Source organism: Fukomys damarensis, unplaced genomic scaffold (genome assembly GCF_012274545.1).
Source record: "Fukomys damarensis isolate Sample0158 unplaced genomic scaffold, DMR_v1.0_HiC HiC_scaffold_1, whole genome shotgun sequence".
Taxonomy (NCBI): Eukaryota; Metazoa; Chordata; class Mammalia; order Rodentia; family Bathyergidae; genus Fukomys; species Fukomys damarensis.
Genome location: NW_022900913.1, coordinates 41488957 through 41503934, shown reverse-complemented (window position 1 = coordinate 41503934; position 14978 = coordinate 41488957). Strand labels below are relative to the sequence as shown.

Here is a 14978-nt window from a genome sequence, read left to right as displayed (position 1 = left end):
TTGCCACTTCCTCTGTGCTGCCATACTTCCAAAGTGACAGGGCCAAAAGCAACCATGGACTGAAACCATATGTCAAAATATATCTTCTTTCCTTATAAACTGTTTATCCCAAGTATTTTTCGCAGTGAAAGAAAGCTAACACAAATATTATTAGCCATAGTCCTCGTGCTGTACTTTCAATCTCTAGATTTATTACTTCTATATAGTTGGAGTTTTGTTCCCTTTGACTGGCATCTCCCATCCCCCCTACTCTACCCTCACCTTTGGTAACCATAGTTGTACTCTGCATTTGACAAAAACAATTGCAAATACCCAACTCCACATTGCTGTCGTTTGACTATAAGTCATGAAAATGGTGTTCCATGAAAAAAAAAAAAATACATAGGCCAGCTGGCAATCCAACAATGACCCAAGTGCCTTGCCTAAAGACAACTGTCAAAACTCCACATGCAGTACAATTGCTCATGACTGTTTCTTATTTCATTTTAAAAATGTATACTTGGGCTGGGGATTTAGCTCAATGGTTCTGCTGCATGCCTCACAAGCAAAAGTTCCCAAATTCGATTCCTGGTACAAAAAAATGTACACTCTAGCGTAAATGTTTACCATATTAATAACTTTCACTACCTCAACAGGAAACTACTAAGTTAAATGCCTTTTTTTTAAAAGTGCACATGTTTGATACACTGTGAGGCTAATTTTTGCTAAGTCTCCTACAACCTTACTCACATTTCTGTTACATCATCAATGGGTGCAAAAGAAGCCATTAAAGAGGACAACTGACTTCTTGGCATTATGTTGATTATAGTATTAACCTCACGAAACTCCTGGAAGAGCCTTGGGGATGCTTTCCTGAGCATTCATTGAGCCATAATTTGAGACCCATTGGCCTAAATCATAGCCTGTAACAAGAGGAAAAAAGTGTAGAAGATGCTTTAACAACAATAATCATAGGGACATATTTTCATAGGAAACTTGAAAGAATGTCGAGATCTCCTGTAGTTCTTCCTGGTAGTACTAGGAGTCCAGAAGCTGAGTCAAGTATTTCAAAAAGCGTATTGAAAGGTGAAAGAATAAACCTACAAATATATTGTGGGAACAAAGATTCCATTATGCACTGAGTGACGTCTCCAGAAGACATTCATTATATGCATCTAAATAAGTGGATGCTTTTAAACAGATTACAGTGTCTACCTCCCAAGAGTAACGCTGCAGTCTGACTCTTAACGGTATGCATATGGGTCACGTTGCATCATTCATTCCATCTGCAGAAAGTATTAACTCAGTTGTGGCCTCAAAAGAAAATAACACAGAATTGTCCAAGGAAGAAAAACAGCATAGTGCCAGGAGCAGAGGCGCATGCCTGCAATCCCTGCGCTCAAAAGAGTGAGGCAGGAGGATCACTGCGAGTCCAAGGCCAACCCATGCTACATGGTGATTGAAGGTCAGCCTGAACTGCATAGCAAAACCCTGTGTCAAAAAAGAAAAATGAATAGTGCTTCAAAACTCGATCTGAGTAAAGTCAGCCAAACATCTGGGTGTTTTTCTTTAGAATTTGCTTGTGTTTTGGGCATTGCTCATTTTTCTTCTGCCGCCACGCCCAACCTCTGGCATGCAAACTTCTTTAGCTGGAACTCACATAAAGGCTTCTCTCCCTGTTTCATTTTGTATTTTCAACAAAAGATTTAGGAAAACAGTCCCTCAAACAGCATAAAATGAGCAAGGTTTCTGCAGTGGAAAAGGTCTGTACTCCATCTCTCTCTCCAAATTCCTTGGAATCTCCTTCAGAGAAAGCTTAAAACCACTTTCTCCCCACGTCGGCAGCTACTATCATCTTTCTACTAGATGCAACCTGCACTCTAGCTTTTGGCCTTCTTCTGTTTACTTAGAGCTCATATTCCTTTTGACTGTCATTAAGAAGAGAACACAATGGGCTGGGGATGTGGCTCGGTGCCTTGCCGTGCATGCACAAGGCCCTGGGTTTGATCCTTAGTACCACGGGGTGGGGTGGGGGCGCACATGAACACTTTAAACTAATGTCAGCTTATCTTAGTTAAAGTAGATTGTGTGGGGGTACACTTTGAGGATATACTCCTAAGTGAAATAAATAAGTCACACATGTGTAAATACCGAAGAATTTCTCGGGTGTGAATAAACTATAATAGTACACAAGATCCTAATGAGATAATTGACAATGTGAAATAGGAAGAAAAGGGCTGAAGGTGTAGGGAAAGTGGGAAGGGTAGGGGAAAGATAATAATAAAAAATATGAGAAATAATAATAAAATAAATAATAATAAAAATAATATGAGAAAATGGAAATAAAGTGTTTGTAAATGGGGAGGGGAGGAGGAGTGAAGGGAGGGCAGGGAAAGGGGGAAAAAATGAGGACCAAGACCTGTCATGTAAAGGTACAAGATCCCAATAATGAATGTAACTATACTGTATACCTAAAATGTACCAATAAACTCAATTTAAAAAAAAAAGGATAGCCTTTTAAAGGAAATGAAAAAGAAAAACAAAGTACTGAGTGAGCAGGGGACCAACCACTTTGGCAAGAGGACCTTGAAGGATGTGAATTCTTACACAGTGGCTTTGACTTGACAGGACTTGAGGGGTACCGTGGATAACCCCAGACAACATAATCAAGCATATGGAATGGGTGTACAGTATCTTGGTTAGTGATATTTTCTCTATTTTCTGTCCTCACACTTGATCTTTATTCTTTATATTTCTATAGAACAGAGCCTGCTCGACTCCTGCCTCCCCAAAACAGTCGATCCCAGAAGAAGGAGGGACGGTTCAACATGCTCAACCAAATCTTCTGCAAAAGCAAGATAGAGGAGCAGAAAGCCCATCAGAAGGATCACGGCAAGGACCGACCCAGTGGGGAGGACACCTCAGAAGTTGATGACATCACCACCACCTTTGACAGCATGGATACCAACTGCCAAGAACAGGCTGGTGATCAGGTGGCTATGGTCAACCTTAAGAAGAGGACCTCAGAGAATTTAAAGTATCTCTTGCCAGAAAAGAAACTTTTTGCCCGTAAAGGGCTTCCACCCATCAGAACGCAGAGTCTCCCACCCATTACCCTGGGCAATAATTTCCTGACAGCTTCCCATGGGGCCACTTCCCAAGCTGCCTTGAGCCTTGACATTCAGCATACTGCCCAGAGATCTCAGAAAAGCCAAAGCGAGCAAGATTTATTAAGTAACAGGACTGGGTGCCAGATGTTGTTAGATAATCCCTGGAAGGGAGACTCTAATCAGATATTCTCCTACAAAGCTTGGGCTGTGTCTTCTTCTGAAAAGCTGCTAGACAGGCTTCTCACTGGCCGCCCAGGTCACCAGGAGCTCGCTGGGCCACCACATCTTCCTCATCTGCACAATCCTCCACCCGGTAATGTCCTTGCTTTCCTCTTCCTCATTCCTGATGCTGTCTGTACAGGAGGTATCTCATGAACTTCCAGGCTAGGGACTGAAGAAAGACCAGTCACCTAGAGGGCAGGACAAGAATGAGACGAGTGACTAGGGGCACTTTTGGGTGTTGTATTTCCTGGACTATCACTGAGTTGGAGTTTTCCAGGCTATGGAAATGTTCTGTCTTTTCCACTCAGAAAGTAATCGGGTTAAAGTGTGTGAGGTGCTTTCTTGTCTTCCCAGCCAAGATGTGTGTTGTCTACTAGCTTAGAGCTGAAATATTACTATTTCTACTAAAAAGAATCATTAACCAGGGATGGTATAGCAAAATCACCTTCAAGAAATTGATTTCTTTATGTGATTATTTTAAAATCAGGCATTTAGTCCCTACCCCTGAACTCCTGAACCAAAATCTTGGTGAGGGAGGAGGGAAAATGGCAATCCCGGTTTTATACATATAGGTAACACATTTGCACATTTATGGTTTAAGTCTCAACACACATCAAAGGATTACATGGCAATTTTTTCCCTGCTTCTTCTCTTAGTACCTAGTCCCTTTCATACAAAGCTACCAATATTATTTTAAAAGGGGTGTACACACCCCTTTTAAATAAATGTATCACAATGAAGAATTTTTATTTTATATCCATACATACATATGTATATATTCTATTCCTTATGCATACATGCATCATGCTAAATAATTTTTTTCAGTACTGGGAATTGAACTTGGGACCTACACATGCTAGTAAGCACTCTACCACTGAGCTACATCCCCAGCCAACAACAAAGAATTCACTTTAAATTTTAAAAAATGATTCCTATGTGATTTGTTTTGTTTTGTTTTGGTACCGGTATTGAACTCAGGTCCTTGAGCTTGCGAGACAGGCAACAGAACCATTGATCTAAATCCCCGGCCCTTACAATTTCTTTTTCTTTGTTTTGTTTTTTTATTCCTATGTGATTTGATGCACTTCAGAGCTTAAGAATGTCTGGGGCTGCAAAACAGCTTCTAAAATTGTTCAGTCACACAGTACTTTGGTTTGCTTCTTACATGAGTTAATTGCCAATATTTTAACCATGATATTTTATAAAAATTGATACATTCTAGCTTCTCTTAAGAAAGGTGAAAATCTGACAATAATGAACCCAAATTCTCATGTGGTGATAATGGGCTGCAAATGAGTAACCACTGTGCCCTTGGACACCAACTGTCCCCAGGGCCACTCAGTCCACACCACTAATTCTTCATCAATGTGTTTCTGTTGTTGTTTTTCATGTAGTAGTGCTAAGAGAAAACACGATCTATTTCTTGAGCCCATACTTCTGTCAAAATTAGAAAATGGAAGACCAAGAGATACATACTTTTTTTCAAAGTAGAAAAGGGAGCAGTGTCTTGTAGAATAAGGAGCATGCCTTCTTGTTGAAATACAGGGTGGGGGATTCTCTTCTCTCATTGCCTTATGCCTGATACATGGAGGCTTTGAGGTAGACAATGGTTTTGCTCATACATATTTACACATATTTAAGTACAGGATAAACACATTAATCCATTTAGTAATCCACTCAAGAGTTTGCTTCTTCCTCAAAGCACTGAAGTGTTTGGCTAGTGGCATGGGTAATGTTTTTGCATTTTTTTCTCTAGCAGGATAAGAAAGAGAAGAACACATGGTTCTGCCATCTTTTAACAGACACTTCAATGGCCTCTAAGGCCTCCACTCAGCTTGCTTTCTGAAGTTAGTACTGTCCTAACCAACTAATACCTTCTTTATTTGAAAACTTGAGAGTCTTTTTCTATTCTATATACAGTCTTGGGATGTCTCTGTTATATGAATTAGGATTGGGTTTAGTTATTTGTATCGGAAATTCAAAGTCATGATTGGTTGAATAACAGAAGTTTACTACATTTATTACTGAACCAGGCCCATTTCTTGCCTCTGCATAGTACACCAGTCATTGAAATAAGCTTTACAAAAGAGAAAGCATTTATTCACAAGGTAGCTAAGCATGGTGGAGGTGGGAGACCCAAATTTGAAATCTGTCTCACCAGGGCTAGTGTTTGTGAATATTTATGATCTGAAGAAACAGATGGTTTATGGCATAGGAAAGGTGATTTGGAGGTGAAATAATCAGTATTCTGCACATGCATAATCAATTTTTGTGGCTCTTCATGGGATGTGTGTTCCAAAAATGACTGCAGTAGCATGATCTGAGGCATTCTGATATCAAAGGTCACCCATGGATATCTGTGCTGGCCCAAGAGTTGGTGGAAACAAAAGTGATCTTCAAGTTCTGAAAAGTAACGTTGCAACTGTTACCATCGTGACCCAAAAGTCATACTTCTTATCTACAACAAAGCTAGTGAGTGACTAATAATATATTGTCCACCTCTGTGACCTACAAAATTAGCAATTTTTAAGGCCAACTAAAAGCAAACAACTGAGGAGGAGTATATGGAGAGTCAGTCAGAGAAGTACAAAGTACAAAGAATTGGCTCATGTAAATGAAACTAGACCAGCTATGCTTGTTGTCTGGTAATTATCAAAGTTGTATTTTGTCCTCCCACAGAGTCTTGGAGGTAGAGATCTCACTATTTTTATGATTATGTTCTAGAGAATATCTCTCAGGTTCTAGAGAGATGCTTCTGAGCAGCAGGAGCTACATATTTATCATAAGGTTTAGTGAAGACTCAGTTGTGGCCATCAAACAAGGGCTCAGTTTTTCTCATATGAAAGAAGTTTGAAGTAGGCATCTCCCACACTTTGTGACTCCTTGGATCTATGTGCTCCATAGCCTAAAATATGACTTCTACCTCTCAAGTGACTTCAAAGACTGATGGTGCAATGGGAATGAGGGAAGGAAGGGAGGGGAGGGGAGGGGAGGGGAAGGGAAAGGAAGAAATGGATGTTCCCCAGCTGAATCAGCTCCCATTAAGAAGTCCTATGGGGACCCTACTTCTGTGTGCTTCTCAGTGGCTCAAATTTTTGTCATAAATTTTGTCATAAGTCTTCCAGGAAGACTGGGAATTTTAGCCTTTTAGCTAGGCACATTATTGTCTTTCCAAAAATTAAATTTCTGTTTCTAAGGGAAAAGGAATAGAAAACTTGTAAATTCTGCTCCTGCCATCCAAAAATTTCTGTTTTATTTGAAATATAAGGACATTAATAAGAACTTGCTTTGGAGATTTGTTTAGCTCCCAAGGAAGTAACTGGAAAAATCCTAGGGGAGCAGAACAGCACAAAAGGAAAAGTTAAATTCTCCAAGAGATTCATAAGAAATTAGCTGTGCTTATATGTCAAATAATTTATTTTTATATTTTTCTACTGATTATAAGTAGTAGGCGCCATTCAAGACAAGTGACTCATGGTAAGATAAATCTTCCAAGAGTCTTCAGCCTATAAATGAGCTTTAAGTGATACGGATTGCTAAAATAATTCAGTAATTCAGCAAATGACTTTATTTTGAGGTGCTAGAGATCAAACTCAGGACCTCATGAATGCTAGGCAAGTACTCTACAATAAGCTACAGCCCCAGCCCCAAATTGACTTTAAATTGACTTTCTTCTCATGTTTAAACACAAAGTCATAGGATTTTAATGGAAAGAATCTTAGCTATCCTATCACTTAAATGATTAAGTGTTTATCATTACTAATTTATCAGAAGACAGTATGCAACAACAAATAGGAGACAGATTCTAAAATCAGACTGAGTTCAAAGTCCAGCTTTGCCACTTACTGCTATTTGATTTCTCTGAGCCTTTGTTTCCTCATTTGAACAAAAAAAGGGAGAAAAATACTTAATTATAGGACTATCGGTAGCCATTAAAATTAAATGGGTTTATACATGTAAAGCAAGACAGTGACTTGCATGTAATACTGTTTACATGTATTTTAAACATTTTGTTGAACTGTGGGTAGGATGCTAGGCTAAGCACTACACTGCAGAGACAAGCTATAGATCATCGTTATTTTAAACAGGATGAAATGTAGGCCGGTCACTGTGGTATATCACTGTAGTCTCCGCTACCTCTGAAGATGAGCCAGGAGGACCCCTTGAGCCCAGGAATTAGTGCCTACCATGGTGAAAGATATAAAGGAAGGGAAGGAGAGAGAGAAGAAAGACTAGGAGAGACAGAGGGAGAGAAGAAAGTAGGAAGAAAAGAGAAAGAAAAGAAAAAAGAGGGAGAGTGGAGGGGAAGACAGAGGAGAGGAGAAGAGAGGTGAGGAAAAGGAATTACTTAAGCAAGTGTACCAACAGATTGATTGCTTGTCTTCCTCCTACTCTACTCTGCCTCAGAGAATTATGCTTCCTGGACCTCCTTGCCAGCTGACTTCCAGGTAGTTTCAGCCAATAGGAGGCTCTGACAGAAAATTAAGAGAAGAAAGACATGAGTAGGAAAATATTTCTCTGCGGGCAGCATCCATCTCTCCTATGGAATTCATGATAGGCTCCATCTCCTCTACCTTCCTCCACACAGCCTTTTGTTCTGTGGGGCTGACTCCTGCCATCATCTGGGCCTTGGTAATACCCTTTCCTGCCACTTTTTCTTCAGCTAAGAGGAAGTTGCATCATGCTGCTATGGCTAATTTGTGGATTGTTCTTTCATTTTGCCCTCTGACTTTCAGCTACAATCAATTTTCTATATGTAATTCTCTGTTTGGAAAACCTAGACAGGTGTCTATTTTCCTCAGTGAATCCTGATTGACAAAGCAAGAAACATCCTTCTGGGCCACATTATTCTGACTTTCTGGACACGTAGGGCCCTTTCCAGTTACAATTCATATAACCTAGAAAACTTCAGTGATTTTTCTCAGTCTTACAGCCCATTAATGAACATGAATCCAGAGCTCTTGAATATAAGGTATCACCAAGGCAATGTGTTTGTCCCCCTAAAGCTTCAAGTCTAGTTTTTTGATATACTGATTATCTACTGTATAATTTTCTCATCCATTACAGTATCCTTCCCAAAATGAAAAGATTTCCTTGCCTTAAAAACTATATCTTTAGGAATGTTTTTAACTCAATGTGATGCTTTATTTTTAGAATTACTGAGGCTTCTGCACTACAGTCTAAAAGGTCCACTGAAGTTTTTGTTAGTCTAGGCAGGATGAAACTTAACATATTTCTACATTGAGCTTCCGTATTTTATGTGAAATCTAGGTAAAGCAATTAGATACTGTAACTCATACCACTGTGCCACTCACTTGAACTTGGAGAGTCCCTTTATCTTTGAATTTTCTCCTTTCTTACTCCAGGTTCAGTAGAAATGAAATGGGCTAGCAGTCTATCGTGTGAAATTCCAGGCAGTGTTTACCTCCGCAACCCTGAACCTTTAGCTGTAATGATGATTGCTGAATGTTTTCTGAGACCTGTGAGCTAGATGCAGAGATATGGGGGATGAAGCCCCTATGCCAGTGAGATGGAATTTGGAGCACCTCAGCTTAAGTCACTGCGATCAGCTTTCAGAGAATATGGAACAGAAAAATCTTTGTGGTGTTTCCTGGTAGCCTGGTTATTTTCAAGCCATCACAAGAAAAGTAAGAAAGTATTCACTTCCCTTCTCCCTCAAAGGAGAACTTCTTTATCCATGACTTTCTAGACTATCCCAGCAACGATATATACTTCTAATTGGGTAGGTTGGCTCTTGTGGACCCTCTGTTTAAAACCACCAGTGACTTTTCATCAACGCTGAGCAAAAGCCAGATTCCTAAACCACTAGGGCAAAGCACTTAGATCATGGTCTGGCCTGCTTCCCTCTCCGCTTGTGTATCTGCAGTCTCAAACCCCTTCAACAGTTCCTTAGAGCTCCACTACCTTTGCCCTAGGTGACATCTTTGCCTATGTTTTGGGTTTCTGTCTGCACTGTGTGTTTGACAGATTTCTACAATCTTTAAGATCCAGTTTAAAACTGTCTTTCTATGTGAAGGACACCCTAATCCCTATAGCAGGTGTTCTTTTTTCTTACTATTCCTAATAAAAAACAATAGTTCTACCTTGTTGAGCACATCCCTTTCAACTTCACTGCCAGAGAGTTTTTAATCTCCATTTCATAAATAAAGAGACAGAGGCCTTACCTACATAAGGTCCCAGCGCTATCTTGAAAGTGGCAAAGCAGACATACAAACAAGGTCTATGTGATTCAAGAACATCTTTACTCTAGGGGACCCTCCATTCCCCTGTGACGCACTAGCAGACTCTATCATCATAGCTGTATTGGTCAGTTTTCCTGACACTGAGACACAGTACCTGACACTCACAATTTAAAGTAGGACAAATGTAATCTGGTTCATGGTTTCAGGAGATTCCATCCCTAGCCAGAAGGCAGAAACACTAGCAGAGCAGGGAAACAGTGCCAGAAAGGAAGGAGTAAAATTTTATATACAGACCCTCAAAGTCACACTTCCCCGACCTATGGAAGACACAACCAAGCTACACTCCAGGGGTCTCCCAAACCAATCAAGTTGACAATCCGTGTTAATCGTCACAACACTACTCAAGGGGCTTCAAAATTCCAAGTTTATCATCTTTCATCTCATGTAAATTTTAAGGCTCTCCAAGCCCTTTCCCATATCCTTCTCTTTGTACCCTCTAGGATCTAAAATACTGTGAGTTCTCAATAGATGATGGCTAAATTTAATTCATTATCATTATTTTATTATTATTAATCCTTCACTCACTTTTGGCTCCTTCATGTAACCGTGAAAACCTTTCCTGCCCCTTATTCTAAGACAGTAGTCTTCAGTTCTGTCCCCACAGGCCAGATTTTCCCTAGAAGTACCTGCAGCAACAACAGGCAGGGAGTTTGGGGCTATACATAGTCCCACACATTTTTTTAAATGGGCAAAACACCAGTATGGAATAAGGTTGAACTCTCCTCCCTTCTCCCAAATCCCTGACCGGGGTCCTCTCTGCCCACTTCTCCCATCCTAACAACATTGCTTTAATTCCCAGGGAGGCAGAATAGTGTAGATTTTAGGGCCAGACAGATCTGGCCTGAGTCTAGGCTCTGTCATTTCCCATCATGTGACTTTGAGCACATTTTAGAAGCTCTTCAAACCACAGGGTCCTGGGGAAGATGTACCTGCAGCAGTTGGCCCAGTTCCTCATAATAGAAACTGCTCAATAAGCATTAGCTGTAATTAATAATAGCTCAACTCCTGGTCTTACAAATTTCTGCTATCCATACAAATAATTATCCATACAATTAAGATATGAGCTGATTTGAATTCTAATGTAATTCAACCCAATAATATTTTATTAATAATGGATAATGAAGTCATTTGATTTTCAAAATTAATGCAATAAAATATAAAGACATATCCAGAAAAACTGGACATTTTGTTCAATCTCCATCAAATGATATTGCTTAGATGGCTGTTCCTACACAATCTACAGTTACAGTTGATACTTTTAAGGACTGCTTTCCCCAAAACTCGTGAGCACTGGTTCAGGATATGAGTAATGTTTCAGGTTTCTTCTTACTAGACAAAAGATCATGTGTGTCTCTCTGTCTACGTGTCTGTCTGCTTGTTGTCTTTCTTTTCTTTGTGTGGATTTTGCTTTGTTTTATTGTTTTGGTTTTGTTTGTTTGCTTGTTTTTTGTTTTCTGCTGATGTTGACTGAATCCTCTACTTTGCAAGCTAAATATTTCACACTTGGTCTCCAATTTAGGAGAATCTTTAGGAGAATTGGAAAACACAATTATTTTCACCATTCGATAGAAAAGGAAATGGAGGTTTAAAGAAGTTATGTCACTTGCCCTGTTATTTAGTTAAAACACGGGGAAGCAAGGAATTAAGCTTAATCCTGTCTGACCCCAGAACTGAAGATCCCATTCATTATTCTACTTTGTCAACTTTTAAAATGGACTTATTTAACTTTTGTGTACTCCTGTCTATGTTCAGGGATCTAGAATATCCATTGCTTGTCATCAATAATGTGTTGGATGTTTAACTTGCTTCAGGGAGGAAAAATCAGTACTTTCCCATTTCAGTGGCATAAATACGTCCACATGGCCAAGTTCAAAACAGCAGCATAGGCTGGAGACATAACTTAGTAGTAAAGTGCTCACCTATCATGCATGAGGCCCTGGGTTAAATCCTCTGTACAGAAAATCTTAAAAAGGTAATATGAAGCAGCTCAAAAAATTCCCCAAAATGTAAACATCAACTCTCTGGAGTAGGTTCAAATGGAGTAGGCACAGCATACCATTGCCTACCACCAAAGTTAAAGAATAACGATTTCCCTAGTGGTTAATCCATCAGCCTTCTAGGCTAGTGATTCACAATTCAGCTTCACATTTGAGTGACCTGAAAGCTGATGATAATCTGACACCTCACCTCTAGATATATTCTCATTTAGTTGTAGTATAGCCAGGACAGCAATAATTTTATTTAAATTCAGATTATTTCTGTGTGTTGTTAGCATTAAGAAATACTGTTCTAGGAAAAAATAATCTTACTCATCACTCATTCATCAAAGATAGAATAAACTATGCCAAATCTGTATTACTTTTATTTTTTCCAACTTTAAGGTTTGAACAGTGAGTGACCAACTTTTCTCATCTATACATTTTTATTTAAACTAGTTCATTTGAGAAATTTTTTCTAGTACCTTTTCATTTAAACAGTGAGTAGTATGTAATAAAAATTCAATAAAGCATGGCTATTGCTATTCTTTTCGTTGTTCCTGTTAACACCTTAAATTTAGTGATCTCTAACAGCTGTTAACAAATTCTCTTGTTCTTTGAATTTTATAATTTACACTTAGTTGAATCTTCAAGGATTGATGCAAATATGTTTGTCTCCAGGACAAAATCTGCAGCATCTCTCCCCAAACAGACGCAAAATCAGGGATCTTCTTTTTTCTCGGAACAACCTCGCTCCTCTCCCAGACCAAAAATGTAAGTAGTATGAATCTTCCTAAGCTTCCTTTGCAACTAAACGTATCTATACACAACAAAAAAAATTATTTCACTTTATTTCCATTTTTAAAAGAACATCAAGTGCCAACACTTGCAGGAAAATAGATGCAATCTTTAAACCTTCATTAAACTCAGTAGTACTTTTTTTTAATTATAAAAAGAATAGTCCCTTCAGGTGTTTTTGTGTTTGAAGTATAAAAACAGTAACAGAAGTTTGTTTTGCTATATATTATTTAATGTCGTTAAGAAGGTGCTAAAAGTATTTTTAAGACTGGCCTCTTGACATTGGATTCCCAACTGTGTTGGATACACAGAAATGTGTAATATCTGTGTGTTGTAGCCTGTGCATTCCTAAACAGAAAGGGGATACTTTTCATCGGTATTATTTAATTATTTATTTGGCATTATTGATTTATTTTATGATATTTTATGCCCAAAAGACCCCAGCACTTTCAGAATATAAAATATATTCTATTGGATGAATAATCTTCAAACTTGAAGTGCCTAAAAATAATCCCCTGGAATGCCTATTCTAAAGTAGATTCCTGGGCCCAACATCTAGTGATTCTGAGTTTATATGTCCTAAATATTTATACTCTGAGGCAAGTTTTATTATTATTCCCCATTGTACAAATGGCAAAACTGACTTTAGAAAGTGTACGTGGCTTTCCCAACATCACCTAGGTGATAAGTATCAGAGCCAGGACCAAAAATACAGGATACGAGTCAGCTGTCTTGCGAAACAGTAACACTTTCCAGATTCTAATTTCCTTCCTTCTTTATCTTCCTACTCCACCCTGCTTATTTATCACACACACACACACACACACACACACACTTAGAGAAACCCTCTACATCCTCTTAACTGTAGTTTAGACTATTTAAAAGCTGTCCTATTTCAGATAAATTCCTCACCTCAAGTGACCTACCATACTGCCAGACTGGTAAGACTGTTGAAAAGGTTCAATAAGTATCTACCTATGTAAACCATTGGGCTCACTATTTGCACAGAATAAATACCCCACGTGCCTTTTCTCCCCCATGCTACAGTTTAAAGGGGACCAACTAAGAGCTCTAGAACTTTTTAGGTAAAAACAATGGGGTCTTTGTACAACCTAATCTTTTTGTAGATGAGTAAACTAAGTGGAATAATTTGCTCCAAGTCACAGAGTTAGAAACAAAAACCTCGACCCCCTCCTTGACAGAGGATTCTTTTTGCCCTTACTGATTCGTGCAAAGTGAGAATTTGTGGTGGTGTCTATTTTTGGTATTGCATGAAATTCGAGTCTGAACCCATTTTTCAGCAGAACTGTAGTGGCAAAGCCATCTCATTAAGGAGAGAGTCCTTAGACTTGAAGGGGGAGGTTAGAAAAGCCAGAGAGGCTTTTCTTAGCAGAGCCCAAAATCTTTGCTTTTCACAATATTTAAAAGAGAAGACAGAAATCTCTGGTCAACTTAGAGGGAGAAAAAGAATGTTGAGCTCTTCTTAAAAGAGCCTGAGAACCTTTAGAGGTTTGTATAAAGGCACAGTACGAATGTCGTAAGCTGGTTCAGAGCCGTGTACACTGGACCATCCACAGCTACGCCACACAGAGTTCGATCAGCTCTGTGAGCATACTTGGTTTAGTCTTGTATTTGTGCACATTTAAAATCCCTGAGTACGTGTGGTGAGCTGAATGGTTTCTCATTTACAGCTTTTCTCTACAGTTCAGCTCTCAGAAACACATGCTTCATGGAAATGCCCCTGTTCCTTAAAAAAATAGCCCTGATTTTCTACACAATTCCTCAGGAGTATCTGAGACAACAAGATCTTGAACTTATCCCATTCTGTTCTTTCTCCCCAGTTCTATCTGGAGAACCTCTACGAACAAACAGAGTACTTCCTGCGATTCCCAGTCAACGGGGACACAGCACACCTGCTGAGGACAGTGCGCGCTCTGCCAGTCCCACCAATGATACAAATTAACTGAGTACTGCTGACAGCAAAAATACAGATGACAAATACCTTCCGTTCTCAGAGCATGAGACTACTCTGGTTTGTAAGAACAAAGACTACTTTAGAAAGCTGCATCTATAAGCCATTCACAATTTTATAATTCAAAACCCCTTATTCCAAATAAAAATACTTTCTCATAAGCACTTACAATACAGTATTGCAGTGTGCATATATTATGTCTATCTGACCTCTACATGCCAAAATGTCTAAAAATGTATATGTTATTAGCCAGGAAACTTAACTATAGTTGGTTTGCTTTGTGGCATGTGTATTGTTTTGTCTGTTTGCTGAATTATTTTATTTTTTTTAAATGTATGCTTTGATGAACAAAATGTTTTTTAAAAGGACATCTCAGTCTTGTTCTTCACGTGTATTATAATTCTACCTTGAATTGACAAAGCTTAGTTAAAACCAAAGTAATACATTCTTACAACCAGTCTGTGACTTATAAAAAATACAATCTTCAGCAAAATATTTTTTAACATTGTCAGTTCCTGGCTACAGTTCAAACCACTTGACAAAGTTTATGTCTCTTCTTTATTATTTGATCATTTCTACCGGCTATTGTTTTCAGATATGCTTGATTATTTCAACAGTGAGCAGGTCATATGAACTGACAAGGTGTACATCATGGCCT

The 14978-nt window shown here is 38.8% G+C and overlaps 1 protein-coding gene across 2 annotated transcripts in view; it reads left to right on the top strand.

Annotated features, from left to right (window-relative positions):
• The window catches only part of Ankrd55 (ankyrin repeat domain 55), an 88829-nt gene extending 74316 nt beyond the window's left edge, over nucleotides 1–14513 (top strand). For both annotated transcript variants that reach the window (XM_010626896.2, XM_033760958.1), the window contains exons 10-12: nucleotides 2741–3402; nucleotides 12232–12324; nucleotides 14190–14513. In XM_010626896.2, coding sequence (XP_010625198.1) covers nucleotides 2741–3402; nucleotides 12232–12324; nucleotides 14190–14311 — 877 coding nt within the window. In that variant the 3' untranslated portion in view covers nucleotides 14312–14513. The remainder of the gene's footprint in view (nucleotides 1–2740; nucleotides 3403–12231; nucleotides 12325–14189) is intronic.
• The last annotated feature ends 465 nt before the right edge of the window (nucleotides 14514–14978 follow it).